Here is a 20,390-nt window from a genome sequence, read left to right on the forward strand (position 1 = left end):
TAGCTTTTTAGAGCAGCTTGTGGTTGGACGAGTTAGAGGATCAGCCATTCTGGATTGGGTGTTGTGCAATGAACCAGAATTAATTAGAGAGCTTAAGGTAAAAGAATACTTATCAAAATATCTGATCATAATATGATTGAATGCACCCTGTAATATGAGGGAGAAGCTAAAGTCAGATATATCAGTACTACAGTGGAGGAAAGGGAATTACAGAGGCATACATGAGGAGCTGGCTAGAATTGATTGGAAAAGAAACTAGCAGGGATGATGGCAGAGCAACAATGACTGGAATTTCTAGAAGCAATTCAAAAAGCATGGATATTTGCATCTCAAAGTGGAAGTATTTGAAAGGAAAGATGACACAACTATTTCTAACAAGAGAAGTCAAAACCAACATAAAAACCAAAGGGAATGTAACTTTGTGTGAAGTTAGAGGATTGGGAAGCTTCTAAAAACAAACAGAAGGCAAGTAAAAAAAGATTATTAAGGTAAAGATGGAATATGTAAGTAAGCAAGCCAATAATATTAAGGAGGATACCTGAAGTTTCTAAAGCTACATAAAATGTAAAAGAGAGGCGGGGGTGGATATTGGACTGGTGGAAAATGATGCTGGAGAGGTAGTAATGGGGGACAAGGAAATGGCTACAGACTGAACAGGTATTTTGCATCAGCCTTCACTATGGAAGACACTAGCAATATGGTGTTAGGGGTCATGAAGTGTGTGAAGTTACCATTACTAGAGTGAAGGTTCTTAGGAAATAGTGGTCTGAAGTTAGATAAGTCACCTGGAACAGATGGTGTACACCCCAGGGTTCTGAAAAGGTGGCTGAACAGGTTGTGGAGGTGTTAGTGATGATCTTTCAAGAAATCACTAGATTCTGGAATAGTTCTGGAAGCAGAAAAATTGCAAATGTCACCTCACCTTCATAACAAGGGGAATTGAGTATAGGTGCAAAGAGGTCCTTCTGCAGTTGTACAGGGCCCTGGTGAGACCACACCTAGAGTATTGTGTACAGTTTTGGTCTCTAAATTTGAGGAAGGACACTCTAGCTATTGAGGGAGTGCAGTGTAGGTTCACAAGGTTAATTCCAGGGATGGTGGGACTGTCATACGTTGAAAGATTGGAGCGACTGGGGTTGTATACACTGGAATTTAGAAGGGTGAGAGGGGATCTGATTGAAACATAAGATTATTAAGGGATTGGACACACTAGAGGCAGGAAACATGTTCCCAATGTTGGGAGAGTCCAGAACCAGAGGCCACAGTTTAAGAATAAGAGGTAGACAATTTAGAACGGAGTTGAGGAAAAACTTTTTCACACAGAGGGTTGTGGTTCTGTGGAATGCTCTGCCTCAGAAGGCAGTGGAGGCTAATTCTCTGGATTCTTTCAAGAAAGAGTTAGATAGAGCTCTTAAAGATAGCGGAGTGAAGGGATATGGGGAGAAGGCAGGAAAAGGGTACTGATTGTGGCTGAACAGCCATGATCACAGTGAATGGTGCTGGCTTGAAGGGCTGAATGGCCTACTCCTGCACCCATTGTCTATTGTCTCTCTTTTCAAGAAGGGAGAGATGCAGAAGAAAGGAAACTATAGGCCAGTTAGTCTGACCTCAGCAGTTGGAATGATGTTGGAGTCGATTATTAAGGGTGAGGTCTCAGGGTACTTGGAGGAACGTAATAAAATAGGCCATAGACAACATGGTTTCCTCAGTTGGCATTCTTTGAAGAAATAAAAAGCAGAATAGACAAAGGAGAATTGGTTGATGTGTGCTTGGATTTTCAGAAGGCCTTTGACAAGTTGCCACACATGAGGCTGCTTAATAAGCTGCAAGCCCATGGTACTATAAGAAAGATTCTGGCATAGATAAAGCAATGGCTGATTAGCAGGAGGCAAAGACTGGAAATAAAGGGAGCCTTTTCTGGTTGGCTGACGGTGACTACTGGTGTTCCACAGTGGTCTGTGTTGGGACCAATTCTTTTTTTATTTTATATGTCAATGATTTGGTTGATGGAGTTGATGACTTTGTTGCAAAGTTTACCACTGATATGAAGAAAGATAGAGGAGCAGGTAGTTTTGAAGAAGTAGAGAGGCTACAGAAAGACTTGGAGAATGAGCAAAGAAATAGCAGATGAAATACAGTCTTGGGAAATTCATGGTCATGCACTTTGGTAGAAGAAATGGTTTGGTTTGATATTTTGGTTGACTATTTTCTAAATGGGGAGAAAATACAAAAAAACTGAGGTGCAAAGGGACTTGGGAGTCCTTGTGCAGGATTCCCTAAAGGTTAAGTTGCAAGCTGAGTCTGTGGTGAGGAAGGCAAATGCAATGGTAGCATTCATTGCAAGACGACTAGAATATGAAAGCAAGGATATCATTTTAGGACTATAAAGCACTAGTGAGGCCTCACTTGAGTATTGTGAGCAATTTTACCCCACCATCTTAGAAAGGATGTGCTGAAATTGGAGAGAGTTCAAAGGAGGTTCATGAAGATGATTCCAGGATTGAATGGCTTGTCATATGAAGAGTGTTCAAAGGGTCTGGGCTTGTATTCACTCAAGTTCAGAAGAATGAGACATCATTAAAACCTATTGAATGGTGAAAGGCCTTAATAGAATAGATATGGAGAGGATGTTTCCTATAGTGGGAAGAGTCTAAGACCAGAGGACACAGCCGCAGAATAGAGGGGAGTCCTTTTAGAACAGAGATAAGGAATTTCTTTAGCCACAGAGTGGTGAATCTATGGAATTCTTTGCCACAGGCAGCTGTGCAGATTGGGGCTGAGAGGAAATGGCAGAGCAGACTTGATGGGCCAAATGGCATAATTCTGCTCCTATATCTTATGGATTATAATGTACAAGTTAGAAAATGAGATATTTGAGCTTGCCCTTTCATTAGAATAGTTAAGATTAACAGAAACATTGGCTTGCTGTTCTCATAACTTACTGTGCTTTCAAATAATACCATCACTCTGTACTATAAAGTACATGGAGTGTTTTGAGATCATTCCTATTATGCAAACATAACACCAAATCTAGCTTGCTTTAAAATCTTCAAGTACTCTATGCTGGTTAAAACTTCTAATTCTTCATTTTCATCTCTAAATTTTTTGACAAAATGTTACTTTACTTGCTTTCCTCACATCTTTCTTTCTTCCACAATTTGTTAATGAGTGGCATCACCTAACTTATACACTTGACTGTACTATAGTGTCTTAGTTCCGAACATTCAAGTTTTTGTTCTTTTAAAAAAAAACATGCGCTGGCTAAGTGAAGATGATGTGTATACGTTTAAAATCACTTGTAAAGGTTTTGTGATAATGTTGAACTACAAATTCTGGCAGTCTGAAGCAACTGGTTAGTTAAACAACACACTTCATACATTTCATTGGCAGCAAGATACAGGTTGCAGGTTATTTAACTATTTATCAAGGATTAAATAGTTAATCGATGTGGACTATTATTACATTTAGAATATGATTGCAGGCTGTCTCTGATTTTGCAGACATCCATAAGTCATTTTTGTTTTAAGTCAAAGTACACAAAAATTACTTTATTGCAACTATACCTCAAGTATTGTAATGAAAGGCATCAAAAGCACAAGAACAATTACTAAGCAGAGAGAGGAAACTAGTTCTGCTATTTGTAGGAATGAACATACATATGTACATACATCAGACTTACAATATAATATTTAAAATTTGTTCTTGTGCAAGTGGTGTCTATAAGTCAGGTGTTTGTAACCAGGAATGGCGTTCACAAGACTGATGATTATTTATAGCTTGATATCATTTAATTAGGTGCATTAAATAAATAACTCTTATACCCAAAATATTTAATGCAAAGTAATGAGATTATCTCCTATATCCAAACATTCCTATTAGTCAAAGATTAATACATAATATAAATATAACTTAGTATATTGAAATGCTACAGTCAAACCAGATTATAAAAAGCATATACTGTATATTCACAATTTTGATCTGCATTATACCACATCTAGAGAAAGGTAACTGATGGTCTGCTTAATCTTTATAAAATATTTAGATTATAGTGAATGGGATATGTACTTGGTAACTAAAGCAATGGGATAATTTTTGCTGTAAAGGAAATGCTCATAAGACAATAAAACAATATAAATCTATCAGATCAATACTGCCCTTTGACTATATTGTTTATTGTCCATTTCCAGTGATTTTCTTAGCCTTGCAAGAATAACTTGGGATATACTGACAAAATGTACTAAAATTCTGTTAGATGCAGCCAGTTCATCCAGTGTGTCTCCTTTATGCCATAGTTAATTATATCTCTGTCCATAATATTAGTCAAAAGCCAAACTAACTAGGTAACTGAACATTGAAGACAGAAGTACACTCATGAACATTAACAACAGTCACTGTTCCACTATATTCATTACACTGGAGAATACGATTAATACAGTCCATGGAGTGAGGAAGAATGGGGCCTGTGATCTCCAAGCTGTAAGAGTCAACAGAACCAAGACAGCCCTGGACTTTTCCACATGTATTGGCAACCTTTAGGAGGTAAAGGAAATAAGAATATGGTTATGCAGTTTAAGATCATATTGTAAACCAGGAAGAGTAAATATCCTGTAATCAATTAGAACAAAGAAAATCTACAGCACATTACAGGCCCTTTGGTCAACAATATTGCGCCAACCATGTAACCTACTCTAGAAACTGCCTAGAATCTTCCTACCGCATAGCCCGTTGTTTTTCTAAGCTCCATGTACCTATCCAAGAGTCTCCTAAAAGACCCTATTGTATCCACATCTATCACCTTCGCTGGCAGTGCATTTCACGCACCCACTACTGTGTGTGTGAAAAACATCCCCCTTGTACCTACTTCCAAGCACCTTAAAACTATGTCCCCTTATGTTAGCCATTTCAGCCCTGGGAAAAAGCATTGATTTACAATCAATGCCTCTCATCATCTTACACACTCTATCAGGTCTCCCCTCATCCTCCACCGCTCCAAGGAGCAAAAGCCAAGTTCACTCAACCTATTCTCATAAGGCATGCTCTCCAGTCCAGACAACATCCTTGTAAATCTCCTCTGCACTCTCACTATAACCATCCACATCCTTTCTGTAGTGAGGTGACCAGAACTGAACACTGTACTCCAAGTGGGGTCTAACCAAGGTCTTATATGGCTGTAACATTACCTTACAGCTCTTGAACTCAATCCCACGGTTGATGAAGGCTAACACACCGTAGGCCTTCTTATGATGCCCATCACCTCCACTGTCCAATCTCAATGTTTCTCAGTGGCATTCCCAACTGACAGACCTGAACTCCAACATGCTACTTCCCCAACACCAATTTGGAAGAAATAGTACAGGTTCATCCCACAACTATGATTACTATGAAATTATATCTAATCCATATCTGGCATTAATGCAACATCTTTTGTTCACAATTTAACTTAGCACAACTTTTCTGTTACTTTTGTTAGTTTCAGCCATTTAATGTTAATACAAAAGAGACTTGCCTGTAGCAATTGTAAAGATGCTCCAGGGAAAGCCACAGGGCAAAGCAATGTTGGTGGCAGTCCTCTCTGTACACCCTCTTGTGCAACTGTATGTGGCGAGTTCATCAGAAAGGTGATCAAGGAAGCCGCAGAGGACCCTTCAACTACAACCAGAAACTTAAACTGCTTATCCTGATGTTCATTATGTCTGATTACAAAGATAAGGAAATAATCTTATTTACAACAAGTGTTGAATAACTATAGAATTGGGTTCCGTACACTGCATCATGTATTACTTAATTTTTGTTGTATATGACAAGAAACAAAGCAAGGACTTAGCGTAGTAATTTCACTTGTTATCAGTTGTTATGACTAAAAGCTTTGTTGACACATACAAGTTTTTAAAGAATAAAAGGGGAACAAGAGGGGAAGCTTGAGGGATGAAATACCCAATTCAGGAATGTAGGGCCTTTGAAGCTGAAAGAATAGCTGTAGTTGAATTTGAATATTCAGGTCTTGGCATTTCTTCAGTTCTGGTCTTTTATTAAGAGATCAAAAGCTAAAGAAATGCCAAAGCCTGAGTAATGGGGACCAGAGCAGTTTATGGAGGTGCAAATCTGTGGAGAGATTTTGAAACTTAATTGTAGGTCAGCAAGTAAAGCAGTGGTGATTCAACAGGTCTGCTTAGAGTTGCATCAAAGGCAGTAGAATTAAAATAATTTTAAGTTTAAACAAAGCCAGGTGGAAAAATATTAGAATACTTGAATTTAAAAGTAATGAATATGCGTAGAATTAATGTAACAACACATTGCATATTTCATTAACACATTAACTTAATCAAATTATACTGCTAATGAAGCACAAAATATCTGTAGCAAAGTAAGTGGACTAAATGAATTACATTATATTGCAACTATATACTGGTGAAATACAGGATTAGTGATTAGAACCAGAAAGGAACAAATTAGTGATGGATTTGGGAAATTGATAGATTTCAATTATATTTGAATGTATCTATTTAATAAAAAGGATCTAGTGCTTTTAATAGTTAGAAATTGGCCAGTACAATATTGTTGGCCTCAGGGTCGTGGCTGAAAGAAGATCACAGCCGAGGGCTAAGTCTCCAAGGATACACATGTTATCAAAAAGACATGCAGGCTGGCAAGCAGGTGGGGTGACTCTTTTGGTAAAAAATGAAATCAAATCCTGGACAAGATGTGACATAGGATCAGAAGATGTACAGTACAATCTTGTGGGTAGAATTAGGAAATTGAAAAGGGAAGAGGACACTGATGGGAGTTGTACACAAACCTCAATAGTAGCCAGGTTATGGGTTAAAAATTACAACAGGAGACAGAAAAGGCATGTAAGAAAGGCAATGTTGGAGACTTCGCTAAGGAGATAGACCGGGAAAATCAGGTGGCACTGGATTCCAAAAGAAGAGCAGTTGTTGTTTTTATTTTAAAGAGCAGCTTGCTGTCACGTCCACTAAGGAAAATGCAATTCTGTATTTGGTACCATGTAATGAACCAGATTTGACTAGGTAACTTAAGATATAAGAATCCTACAGAGGAAATGATCATTGTAGAATTCATCCTGCAGTTCGAGAGGGAGAAGCTACAATTGAATGTATTGGTATTACAGTTGATTATAGGGAACTACAGAGGCATGGGAGAGGAGCTGGCCAAAGTTGATTGGAAGGTGACCTTAGCAGGGATGACGGTAGAGCAGCAAAGGCAAGAGTTTCTGGAATGGTTTCAGAGTACTAGGAACTCAAATGTCACTTCACTCTTTGTAAAGGGCGGGGGACCAAATATAGGAAATTATAGGCTGATTGGTAACTTCAGAAGTTGTAAAAATTGAGAGTCCTTTATTAAGAATGAGGTTTCCGGGTACTTGGAAACAATGATAAAATAGGCCAAAGTTAGCCATGATTTCTTGAAGGGAAGATCTTGTCTGACATCTCTTGGTGGAAGTAACAAACAGGGTAGGCAAAGGAGACCCAGAGGATATTTTTTACTTGGATTTTCAGAAGGCCTTTGACAAGGTGCCACAAATGAGGCCACTAAACAAGACAGAAGCCCATGATATTACAGGAAAGGTACTAGCATGTTTAGAAGATTGGCTATCTAATCCGGCAGAAGATAAAAAGCAGAAATAAGGGGGCCTTTTCTGGTTGGCTGTCAGTGACTAGTGGTGTTCTGCAATGGTCAGTGTCGGGTATGCTCTTTTTCTTTATATGTTAATGATCTAGATTACAGAATTGATGGCTTTGTGGCCACTGATGAAACAAAGACAGATGTAGGAGCAGGTAGTGTTGAAGAAGCAGGGACTCTACAGAAGGACTTGGACAGGTTGGGACAATGGGCAAAACAGCAGCAGATGAAATACAGAATAAGGAACAGTATGCCAATGTACTTGGTTAAAGGAGAAAAGGTGTAGACTATTTTCTAAACGGGGAGAGAATACAAACATCAGAATTGCAAAGGGACTTGGAAGTCCTAGTTCAGGATTCTCTAAAGGTTCACTCGCAGGTTAAGTCAGTAGTAAGGAAAGCAAATGTAATGTTACTACTCACTTCAAGGGGACTAGAATATAAAAGCAAGGATGTAATGCTAACTTTTTATAAGGCATTGATCAGATCAGATCTGAAATATTGAGAGCAGATTGGGACTCCGTATCTAAGGATGGACGTACTGCCAGAGTTTTTTAAAAAGAATGACCCCAAGAACGAAAGGGTCAACATACGGGAAGTGTTCGATGGCTCTGGGCTTGTACTTGCTGGTGTTTAGAAGAATAGGGAGCATTTCATTGAAATATGCTGAATATTGAAAGGTCTGGATAGAGTGAACTTGGAGAATCTACAACGAGAGTTGTATAAAACTGTTCTGCTAACTGGACTCATGAGTATTAGGAGCGGGATTTGTCTTCATTAGGCCTCACCTATGCAATACTCTCACCATCAAGGCAGAAATCTCTAAGTTTGGAGATTTGAGAAAAAGCATCTGGACTAATTCCCTTGGTGCAGAATTAAGAGAGGACTGTACTGATAAACATGTTTTTAAAGATATGAAATTCAAGAAGACATAAGATCCCGACGACAATTTTCAAGAACAAAAGAATTCTCCCTTATCCTAGGCAGATTTATACCTCAACCGGTATTATCTGTTGGTTATCACCGTACATAACAAGCTCCTGCACAGACAATTCTGCCTCCACTTGATTCCCTGTAAAAAAAAAATTGGGACATTCTGAACCAACCATGAAGAGTGCTAAATGAAAAGTGCTTAGCATATTAATCTCACTGTAAATGATTTAACATGCTTGAGTGATGTCTCCTTGCCATGTAGTAACTCTTCAGTTTTTTTTCTTTAAGAGCACAGCGATTGGTGGTAGGGTTCCAATTACTATCACAGTTAAATTAACTAATGAAGCCTGACTAAAGGATCTAATCTAGGGCCTTGACAACCTACACACAAGTACCACTGTGTGAAAAAGCGTGATTAGTTTGCTGAAAACTACATTACAGGCACTTATCTTAAATCTAATAAACAATTTATTCTATTTTACTTCAATTTCTATATCATTCTGGGGATTGAGCAATATTTGCGTGGAATTTGGCTTCTTCTCAAAGCCTGACATCAACATTATGTGCTGAGCTTATCAATTCTATTAATTTCACCATCAACTTCCACCTACCTTTATTCGTTTAGTGTATCTCCAACATCTCACTACTCTTTCCTGATCGCTGTCTCCACCTCTGGAGACAGATTATCTACCAACTTCTTTTACAAACCCACTGACCTGCATAGTCTCCTTTGCTACAGCTCTTCCATCACTGTCACTTGCAAGGATGTTATTCCTTTCTCTCAATTCCTCTGATTCCACCACATCTGTTCTCATAAATGAAGAAATACTCAAATGGTAAAATAGTACAACTATGGCTGACAAGGGAAGTCAAGTCTATTGTAGGAGCAAAAGAGAGGGCATGCAGCAAAGCAAAAATTAGTGGGAAACTAGAGGATTGGGAAGTTTTTATGATGCTGTACATAAATGATTTAGATGATGGAATAGATGACTTTGTTGCCAAGTTTTCAGATGATACGAAGATTGGTGGAGGGGCAGGTAACATTGAGGAAACAGGTAGGACGCAGAAGGACTTAGACACATTAGGAGAATGGGCAAGAAAGTGGCACATGAAATACAATGTTGGAAAATGCATGGTCAGGCACTTAGGTAATAGAAATAAATGTGTGGACTATTTTCTAAACGGGGAGAAAATCCAGGAATCTGAGATGCAGAGTGACTTGGGAGTCCTGTGCAGAACACCTTGAAGGTTAACTTGCAGGTTGAGTTGGTGGTGAGGAAAGCAAATGCCATGTTAACATTCATTTCAAGAGGTCTAGAATACAAGAGCAAGGATGTGATACTGAGGCTTTATAAGGCACTGGTGAGGCCTCACCTTGAGTATTGTGAACTGTTTTAGGCCCCTCATCTTAGAAAAGATGTGTTGGCATTGGAGAGGGTCCAGAGGAGGTTCACAAGGATGATTCCAGGAATGAAAGGGTTATCATATGAGGAAAATTTGATGACTCTGGGTCTATACACGCTGGAATTCAGAAGGATTGGGGGGGATCTCATTTAAACCTTTCAAATGTTGAAAGGCCTAGACAGAGTAGATGTGGAAAGGATGTTTCCCAGGTGGGAGAGTCTAGGACAAGAGGGCACAGCCTCAGGATAGAAGGGCGCCCTTTCAAAACAGTGATATGGAGAATTTATGGATTTTGTTGCCACATGAAGCTGTGGAGGCCAGGTCGTTGGGTGTATTTAAGGCAGAGATTGATAGGTTCTTGATTGAACATGGCATCAAAGGTTACGGGAAGAAGGCAGGGAGCTGAGGTTGAGGAGGAGATTTAAAAAAAAAGAATCAGCCATGACCGAATGGTGGAGCAGACTCGATGGGCCAGATGGCCTAATTCTGCTCCTATGTCTTATGGTCTTATATTAAGGTTTTCCATTCCAGGACATTCAACATGTCATCTTTTCAGAAAATGGGGATCCCTCTCTACTGCTATCAATGCAGTCCTCTCCTGAATCTCCTCCATATCCTGCACATCTTCCCTCCCAAACATAACAGGGATATAGGTTTCCTTTTGTCCTTATCTACCAACCTATGAGCATGCTTCTAGCATATAATTCTCTGCAACTTCTGTCATCTCCAATGGGATCCCACCGGATACATCTTCACCTCCCCTCCTCTCTCTGCTATCTGCAGGGATCCCTCTCTCCATGACTCCCTCCTCACTGATGGCCCTCTGGGCATTTATCCATGCAACCACCCCAAATATTACACCTGCCCCTGTTGCACCTCCCTCGCTACCATTCAAGGCCCTAATCAATCATTCCAGGTGAGGCAGACCTTCATAAATGACACTGGATTCACATATTGCATCTGGTGCAGCCCCCTCTAAATTGGTGAGACCCAATGTAGACTGAGGGACTGCCTCATCAAATATGTTCGCTCTATCTGCTATAATAGCTAAAATGTCGTGATGGCCAACCATTTTGATTCCACTTCCCATTTACAAATTGACATGTCTGTCCATGACCTCGTCCATGGCCAAGTTAAGACTAGAAGTATATCAGGGGAACAACACCTGTTTTGATTGTCTTCAACCTGATAAATCAGCATCGATTTCTCCAACTTCCTTCTGTTCCCACGATGCTCCCTTTGTTGTCCATTATCCACCTGGCCCCATTACCCCTTCTCTTTCCTCCCCCACCTCACAACTTGCCCATTACCCACACCTTCTTCCCTTTATTCTGTGATCCACCAGCCTCCTCTCCTGTCAGATTCCTTCTTCTTCAGCCCTTTGCCTCTTCCGCTTATCACCTCCAAGCTGCTCACATCATTCTAACTTCTCCTACCCCACCCACCTACCTTTCCTCTCTCCCTCAGCTATTACCCACCAGCTCGTGCTCCCCCTCACAATATCCCCACCCTTTTATTTTGCCTTCTGCCCTCTTTCTTTCTTGTCCTGGTAAAGGGTCTTGCCCCAAAACACCAAATGTTCATTTCCCTCCATTGCAGCTGCCTGACCTGCTGACTGCCTCCAGCTCTGTTTTGTGTCTTGCTCTTGTGTGTACCTCCTTAAGGGTTGACTGCATTAGGTTTGCCTTGTTTTGCACACCAGGCTACTAAGCAAACAAAATATTGAAAAGGATACAGATAACATTCAGAGGAGTTTGATGGATGGAAATCTTCCTGAGATTCTATCACAGAGGTCTTCTCAGCCCACAGAGAATGCGTATCAGTCCCAGTTTGATTATCACTTCCTTCCTTATTTCTGTTAATGAGAAAATTAACATTTGCCATGCAGTCCATTTGACTAATAAAGAAAATTTCCAGTGAAGCAAGGCCGGTCAACTGTTATTATTAAATTTGAAACAATACTCTTTTTGCCTTTGGAACTGTATGAGTGCAATGGAGGAGAAAAAAATTGAAGCCGCATCTGTTGCTGAACTCCTAACTACTTCTCACAGTAAAATATCAAGTCAATTCAACTCTATTACCATTTAACTATATGCATTATATATAACATATAACAATATAATGTATGTAGAAACAAGACAACATTTCTCTGAACCAGCGTGTAAATCACAGTAGTACACATAACACAAGAAAACTTATGAAAATATATAAAATGAATAACAAATTAAAGCACATATATTAAACATTGTAAGGTACATAACAGATTAACCAGTGACAATCTGAATACGATGCAGCCGAGAGTTCAGAAGCCTAATGGCCTGAGGGAAGAAACTGATTCCCATCCTGACCGTTTTTGTCTTTATGCAACAGCGTCCCCCTGAAAGTAGAAAGTCAAAGAGAATACTGAATGGATAAGTGGGATCCTTAATAATACGGATGGCCTTCGTACACAGTGCCCCCGATGGACAGTAGGGAGACCCCCATGATCCTTTTGGCTGTTCGCACAGTTCTTTGTAGAGACTTCCAGCCCAGCGCTTGGCTACTCCCATACCAGATGGAGATGCAACTTGTCAGGACACTCTCAAAGGTGCTGCGAAACGCAGTTTAGAAGGGGGAGCGGGTGGTCTTGCTTGCCTCAATCTTCATCTTCATGGCTTCTAGAATGATTACAGGCTGCAAAGTGTTGCTGATGTTAAATTGCAACATCAGAGTTCAAAGTAATTCTTTTATCAAAGTACCTATATGCCACCATATACTACCTTGAGATTGGTAAGTATACAAATGCGTTCGTATACAAATTGTGATTTTAATTGTGCATTCTGTCTGTGTAGAATATGCAATCTGTTCTGCAATGAAGTCAATCATTCAGTTTTGTCACCATGGGCCTAGATTCACCGTCTCACCATCGCAAGATAAAAAAACCAATTGCTTGAAATACCAAGGCATACAAGGTTTATTCTTAGGTAATGGTACCAAACAAGAAACAGTAAAAACTTGCCATATGAAATAAATACAAAAGGTACAGGATTGTTATAAAATATGCATAGGGATAAGATAATGTCTCAAGATTGTTTAATGCCATTTCCAATACACAAGTGTAAAAGACAAAATAATTCTCTGGATCCGATGCAGTGCAAAAAAAAACACCCACAAAAATAAACTGTTGAAAGACTATGACAGACATATTAGTGAAAAAAAATATTTGTACTGCATTACCTGCTTTAAAGTTATCTGATCCTGAATTTCAATATTGCCAATATCTTCCAACTTAACAACATTGTTTATTCTGCAGTGTGAGAGTTTTCCCACAGAGCACAATCTGAACAATTTTCCATTACCAGCTAACATTATTTGTCAATAAAAATTGGAAAGTTTTCTCGTTAGATTCCCTGTTTCTGTTTTAACCTGGTTCCTTTGGTCAGCCTATTTGACGACCAGCAGCCAGAATCAGCCTTCAACAATCTCAAATCAATTTCCAAGTCTCATGACTGCTACTGTCCCATTTAAATTTAAATTTCATGTCCCCTCTCAATTTAAGCCTATGCCTACTGGCTTTGGACTGTTTTACCCAGGGGAAAAGACTGGCTGTTCACTTCATCTGTACACCTCATGATTTTATAAATCGCTGTAAGGACATCCTTTACCACGCTATGAAGGAACATCCTAGCCGACCTAGCTTCTCCCAACTCAAACCCACCAGTCCCAGTAACATCCTCGTAACTCTTTGCTGCACCCTTTCCAATTTAATTTCATCTTTGCTTCAGCAAGGTCAGAATTGTACGCAGTACTCCTAATCTGGCCTTATCAACATATTATACAGCTCTAATGTGACTTCCCAATTCCTTACCCAGTATCCTGGATTGATGAAGCCCAGAGTGCCAAATGCTTTTTTCACCACCACGTCAACTTGTGGGGCTACTCTCAAAGAACTGTACCTGGACCCCTAGGTCTCTCTGTTCTACAACAGCCGCTAGGACCCTACAATTTACCAAGCAAACCATACAATGGTTTGCCTTACCTAAATGTAACACCCCACATTTCACCAAATTAAACACCATCTGCACATTCCTTGGCCCACTGGACCAATTGATTAAGATCCCATTGTAATCTTAGATAACCTTCTTCTCTGTCCACTATACCACCAAATTAAGTATTTTCCACTTACTAACCATACCATCTGCATTCTCATCCAAATTGTTTATAAAAATGACAAACAACAATGGACCCAGCATGAATCCATGCAGTACACTGCTGGACGGGAAAACAACCTTCTACCAACACCCTGTCTCCTACTGTCACGTCAAATTTGATGTGATACCTTTGTTTTGTCTTTTTGGTCAAGGTATAAGTGGCAGGCAAATCACAGCAAGACCATGCACTTTCATTGGACACCATGAAGAGTGCAGCAATACAGCAAACTGCCAGATTTGGCTCTCTGCTCAACTAGCTTCTGCCAGAAAAATCAAGTAAGATCAAGTACAAGGATATTACCAGGCCAATGGCAACCAAGGTGTCAAATATGAAGTCAGAATCAATCCGCAATCATCCCTAATATATTTCATTGCCTGATTCAATCACTGGACATGATTATCTATTTTTTTTTGTTTCATTTCATGGGAATGGAAAAGAGACACCATCTACAATCTCATCTCAGGAGAAAGGGATTAAGATAAACATTCTATGCAGTTGGACAATATTGGGCAATTGTAATGGAAAACAAAAATAAATCAATGTATATTGAAAATTTGAAAGACAGTAGCAAAATATAGAAATAGTTTTCAACAAGGCATAACTTTATACTGTGTTACTTACATGAAAGCTGGTTTAAGATGGACTAATCCATGTCCATCTTGAGAGGAGAGGCTCATGTGACCACTCTCGTGGGAGTGGTCCACCAAGTAAGTCGAAAAGGCAACTTCTACAAAATACAAATGAACAGAGAAAGCACGTTTAATGATTATTCCACCAGAAATCAAACCTGAGCTAATGAATTTTTAAAATATTTTTTATACAGTGAATTATTATACATGTTCCAAAAATGCACCACTCAGGAATTAGTAGTTTTGGTCATCGGCAACCATGAAAAGGAGAGTTAAATTGCAAAGACCATGAAATTTTTAGCAAGCTCATATGATCAACATTCATGTGTAAAGGCATTATTAAAAATTTAGCATTTCAAACTTTATTGCTATTTATACAACTCTACAGTCCTGCTTATTTCATTGTTACACAACTTCTTTAAAAATGGATCATGCAAAAGAGTCCTCACCTGACAATCTCATTTCTTCCAAAACTTCCACACTTGCTGGGTACAACAAGGCAGTAATTGGTTCTTTCCTAGATTCCCAAGCTGCCCTGAAGAGCACTGTGAATTGGTATGTACAGATGTAAAAGAAAGGACAATGTCCAGACTGAAGAAGTTCAAACAGTAAGCTTGAGGTCGACAACCTAAAATAGAATGTGTTACAGATGTTAATGTATGAAAACCTAAAACAAGTTTACAATGAAGTAATATTATGTATTCCTTTGATAAAAAGCAGTATCATTAATAGATTTAAAGAAATATCCACTGCTAAAACATCCCATATTCACAGACCGTCATTCAATGTGTGCCGTGTCGTATGACGTAGGCAATCATGGTCTTTAAATGGTCATCATTGTTATTGGTAAAATTTCTATAGAAGTGGCTTGCCATTGCCTTCTTCTGGGCAGTGCCTTTACAAAACGGGTGACCCCAGCCAATATCGATATTCTTCAGAGACTGTCTGCCTGGTGTGAGTGACCGCATTACCAGGACTTGTGACATGCACCAGCTGCTCATACGACCATCCACTACCTGCTGTCCCATGGCTTCATGTGACCATGATCGGGGGTGGGGGGGGTGGGGGGGGGGCTAAGCTGGTACTACACCTCGCCCAAGGGAGACCTGCAGGCTAGCAGAGGGAAGGAGCATTTTACACCTCCTTCGGTAAAGACGCATCTCCACTCTGCCACCCAATTCACAGATCGAATTCTGTTCAAAACGTCAATCATTATTCTCATGTTCTCATAATTACTTAAGACAAGTATAATACTTCTAATCTATGGACTCACTTTTAAGGACTTCACAGCTCATGTTCTCAGATTTTCAAAAAATAATCAACTTATTTATTTACTATATTTGGACAGCTTTCGCACATTATTTTCACATTGGTTGTTTGTCAGTCTTTGCGTATAGTTTTTCACTGATTCTGTTGTATTTCTCAGTTCCACTGTGAATGCCTTCAAGAAAATGAATCTCAGGGTTGCATATGGTGACATATACGGACTTTGATAATAAATTTACTTTGAACTAGAGTTATAAGTGACACAAGATTGTGGCTATACAGAACCGGTTGGATGAACCACTCTGTTACTGCAAGCCCCTCACTTTTCTATCTTCTGTTACAGGCGCATTAGTCTGAAGGCCTGTCCTACTTGTATTCCTATCCAGACACTACTTCATGAGAGTAGGCCATAATGACTTTGAGATCTTATCAAGATTCGACACCACTGCTAATTTCAGTAAGAATTGCCAATTGATTAAAAAAATGCACCAAACACCAAGGCAGGAACTATATTCACCGACAAATTACATCTAATGAAGCTGATCTCCTCTTATTAAATTTGGATTCATTAAAGTCAATTGAGCTAAATTATTATAAAAGGAATATTTCCAGTTGCTACCATATTGTGTATTTGGCACATGCAAAGTATGAATTTCTACTGGTCAGATATATGGAAGTCAGAAGACATATAACCATTTTAATTTAATTTTCATTAAAATTGTTTCATTATTCCAGAAGAACAAGCATTTCTAAAATCAAACATGACAACATCAAATGACGAGTTCTTTAATTGTTTTCTCACAATGAATATTAGGGTCGTTTATGTCTTTCTTTGCTTGATTTTTTTTTTGACTGGCTGTTATTGACTTACCAGTCTTTCATGAGAATATTCTGTATCTTGTAATCTGGATTCCACTGTAAAGCATCATCAACTGATACACTGTTAACTCCTATTCTTGGAAAAAGATGCAACCAGGGCAGCCTTGGGTACATCCAGTATCCCATGCTCTGCTGGAAGATGCATGTTATATTTGGGCTATCGTCAGGTTCCTGAATTAGTAAGCAAACAAGTTAAAAGATAAAACTAATAGGCTAGGGTTAAGTTGGGGTTGTAGGGTGTCGTGGCTTGAAGGTCTGGATGGGTCTACTCCACAGTCTATTGCTAAATAAAGAAATAACAGAGATTAGCTATGGATAACAATAGACCAGTCTAAAATAAATATGCTAGGGCAGTCTCCTTTCATTGTACTAAATTTGTAACATGACAAAACACAACTAAAAATGACCATTTCATCAAACTTTACATGATGTTGCAATGCAGTGAGCAAGTAAGGCAATTTCCCTCTTTCTCAAGAAATCCATCATTTATATATTGGCTTGCTGCAAGGATACAGGATATTTTCCATTACTGTGCAAATTGAATTAACATTAATATTTGTTTCTCCAGAAGCAGGAAACAAAAAGCTGAAAGTCATTCACATTTTTATAAAATATTGTCAGACGTACTGATTTTCATTTTGCATGCAATTTTCATTTAACACTATACAAGTGAGATCTAACAAAATGTCGAACACGTAGGCTTCATTTCAATTTTGCTGGTCAGAAAAGAAGATACGAGATCTCTGTGGGTTATATCCATTGAGGTTTAGAAATTTTCCTTCAGTGTAACACTTTCAACTGAAACCATCATTGTCTAATTCAAAGTAATTCACATGGAGCAAAAAAAATCTACGTTCTGACTTTAGTTAAAAAGAAAAAACAACACATGGTAGGTGAGAGATCTAATTGTCCTGAATTCACAAATTTAGATGAATTCAGTATTGTTTTATTGCAATGAATAAAAGAAATCAGATATTTGGATGTATGACCCAAAATAGTGAAGAATGTCCTGTGCAGGCTTGTCACAGTACAAAATACTGTAGCTATTGAAGAACTTCATTAAAGGAAAGAGAGGCAAGGAGCATTAGATATTGAAATGTAATTATGTATTCTTTTATATCCTGATTTTAAATAAAAGAAATTAAATGGAATTATTTTAGAAATCAGTAAACAACACTTTAGAACATGGTAAGCCTATCAAACTTTTTCAGAGCAAGTAATTTTTATGCTTTTATATAAAAAAGCAAGGGCACAATTCTTTCTTTACAATGTAAAGATTTTTATAATTTTTCTTTATCTTCCTGAGACCACCACCCACAGACTGACTTTAGTGCCAAGGATAATGCTTCCCATTTTGGCCATTCAGGTTTCTGACAAGGCCTTGGAGTAAATTACCCCAGGGGTCGCTCTACAAGGATGTCAACTGCACAACTCTCACTTGGAGTTGAAATTAGATTGCTTCATTGATCTCCTTCAGCAATGAGATAAAACAAGGCTTTCAGAAGCTTGATTGAGGAACCGTACAGCAAACCTGTTCCTGGTCTTTCAGCAGGCTATACTAGCTAAATCATAAATAAGGAAATCTTGCCTTCCTTCCACAAATGGATAGGAAAATGGACTGGTGGCTGATCATCTCCTCTCTGTAGACTGAGTCAAATAATTTCAGTCAAATAAAACAATATCACAAGGACCCACTCTCCTAACCTGTGGTTTTTGAAACTATCAGTGCAATTTTCCAGATGAATGACGTTACTTTAACAAAAAGCAGGCAATGAGTTTTGCTAGTTCAATCTGAAATGGCATTTGATCAGCAATAGTCTATTTAGGTTTATGCTTAATGTGCATTCCTTGTGACCTGGACAAGGAAATATTTTGATATAAATCATAAAAATCCTTCCCATGGAAAAACAATAAATCATTTATAGACGAGGAAACTGCAGGAATAAAAACCCTTGATACCTGAAATTTAGTGATGAACCTGACAAAAAGGAAAGACTCAATTTTATTATAAACTCAAGGAACCAATCAATAACCTTTCCCTAGAGTTTCGGTTTAAGTGTCTTTCTTTTCTGATCTTTCATAGTCCAATGTCTGATTGATAGCATCACATTGCTGAATTCCAAATGAGGCCATTTCTCATCCCAAGTCAACTCAAATCAAAGCTGGCATTAATTTGCAAAAGTTTCTATGAGCCATACCAAAAAAAAAGTCATAAATTCTGCTCTTTTTTTACACTGGGAAAAGCATTCAAAATTTGATGCAACACTGCTGGCTAAGAGGTCTGTCACTTTCAGAGCAATCAAAGTGATAAATGGAAACCTTCACAATGAAGCAGACTAGTAGCCTTAAAATGACAGCCATTGCTCAGAATATTAATTCTTCTTTCAATAAGTGGAATCGAGTCTCACTCCAGTGACTTGAGCACAAGATCCACGCTGATATTCTAATGCAGTGCAGTCTGATCTGCAGAAGTGCTTTAGAGGAACGTGGAGTTTCCTTGAAAATATTTCTATCCCCTAATCAATCTCACACAAAAATTTCCCATAGATGGAACACCAAACATGTCATCACGTCTCCCCATCTCGAACAGAGGATGCAATTTAATTAACAAAGCGCTATGAGATATTGGAGCATTCAAAGGCGTTAGAGAAACGTAAGTCTTCCTTTAAAGACCAATCAACTCCAGGCAATGTTTTTAAAAGTATATTCCTATCAGCATACAAAATAGAGCTAGTAATATTATATCTCAATTACATTTCAGAAGGCTATTTGTATTTCTAAAGATGAAAGAAACTTGAACATTAATCACAAAATCTTGCAGTATAGTTACTTCCATGCCAACTATCAAGTAACCCACCTGTCCAATTACATTTTTGCCTTTATACCTTCACCACTCCACCATCATCCCTTCATTCCTGCAATATTCCCACCACCCACCTACACCAGGGCCAATATGACAAGCCAATTAACCTATTAACCAGAAACCAAAAGCAACCAGGGAAACCCCAAAGAGAGACAGGGAGAATGTGAAAACTCCACACACTGAGCCCAAGGCCAGGATCAAAACGCTGGCCTCTTTAGCTTAAGGGTAGCAGTGGTAACTGCTACATCACTGCAAACAGAACAATTTCCTTTCAGAATACAATAGGTTAATTTTATTGAATGGAAATAGAACAAAGTTAATAACTCTACCTGCACAACCTCCACCACCACTCCCCAGACACTTAGTCACAGCTCTAAAATGTGATCCTGGTGGTCCAAATAACTTACAGTTGGTAGATTCTGAATGACCGATTGATTCAAAAGGTTTCCTGATTAAAAGGCATTTCAAATTCAAGAGCTCACAACAAAATGTACTTCTTTTTCTTTGTAGTGCTCTTTCCTTATCTTAGTTTCAGGTTATTTATTTATTTATTTAGCAGTGCAGAGTGGAGTAGCCCCTTCTGGT

The 20,390-nt window shown here is 38.7% G+C and overlaps 1 protein-coding gene across 2 annotated transcripts in view; it reads right to left on the reverse strand.

The window, feature by feature from the left end:
- Positions 1-3,558: 3,558 nt before the first annotated feature.
- LOC140210185 (protein downstream neighbor of Son-like) overlaps positions 3,559-20,390 on the reverse strand; it is a 37,807-nt gene continuing 20,975 nt past the window's right edge. The window contains exons 4-9 of one of the 2 annotated variants that reach the window (XM_072279069.1): positions 16,935-17,074; positions 15,247-15,425; positions 14,790-14,895; positions 11,713-11,832; positions 5,507-5,693; positions 3,559-4,530 (exon numbers count right to left, since the gene is read on the reverse strand). In XM_072279069.1, the coding sequence (XP_072135170.1) occupies positions 4,333-4,530; positions 5,507-5,693; positions 11,713-11,832; positions 14,790-14,895; positions 15,247-15,425; positions 16,935-17,074 (930 nt within the window). In that variant the 3' untranslated portion in view covers positions 3,559-4,332. Of the gene's footprint in view, positions 4,531-5,506; positions 5,694-11,712; positions 11,833-14,789; positions 14,896-15,246; positions 15,426-16,934; positions 17,114-20,390 lie in introns of both variants that reach the window. The other variant, XM_072279064.1, reaches the window with a different exon arrangement.

This window comes from Mobula birostris, chromosome 2, assembly GCF_030028105.1.
Source record: "Mobula birostris isolate sMobBir1 chromosome 2, sMobBir1.hap1, whole genome shotgun sequence".
Taxonomy (NCBI): domain Eukaryota; kingdom Metazoa; phylum Chordata; class Chondrichthyes; order Myliobatiformes; family Myliobatidae; genus Mobula; species Mobula birostris.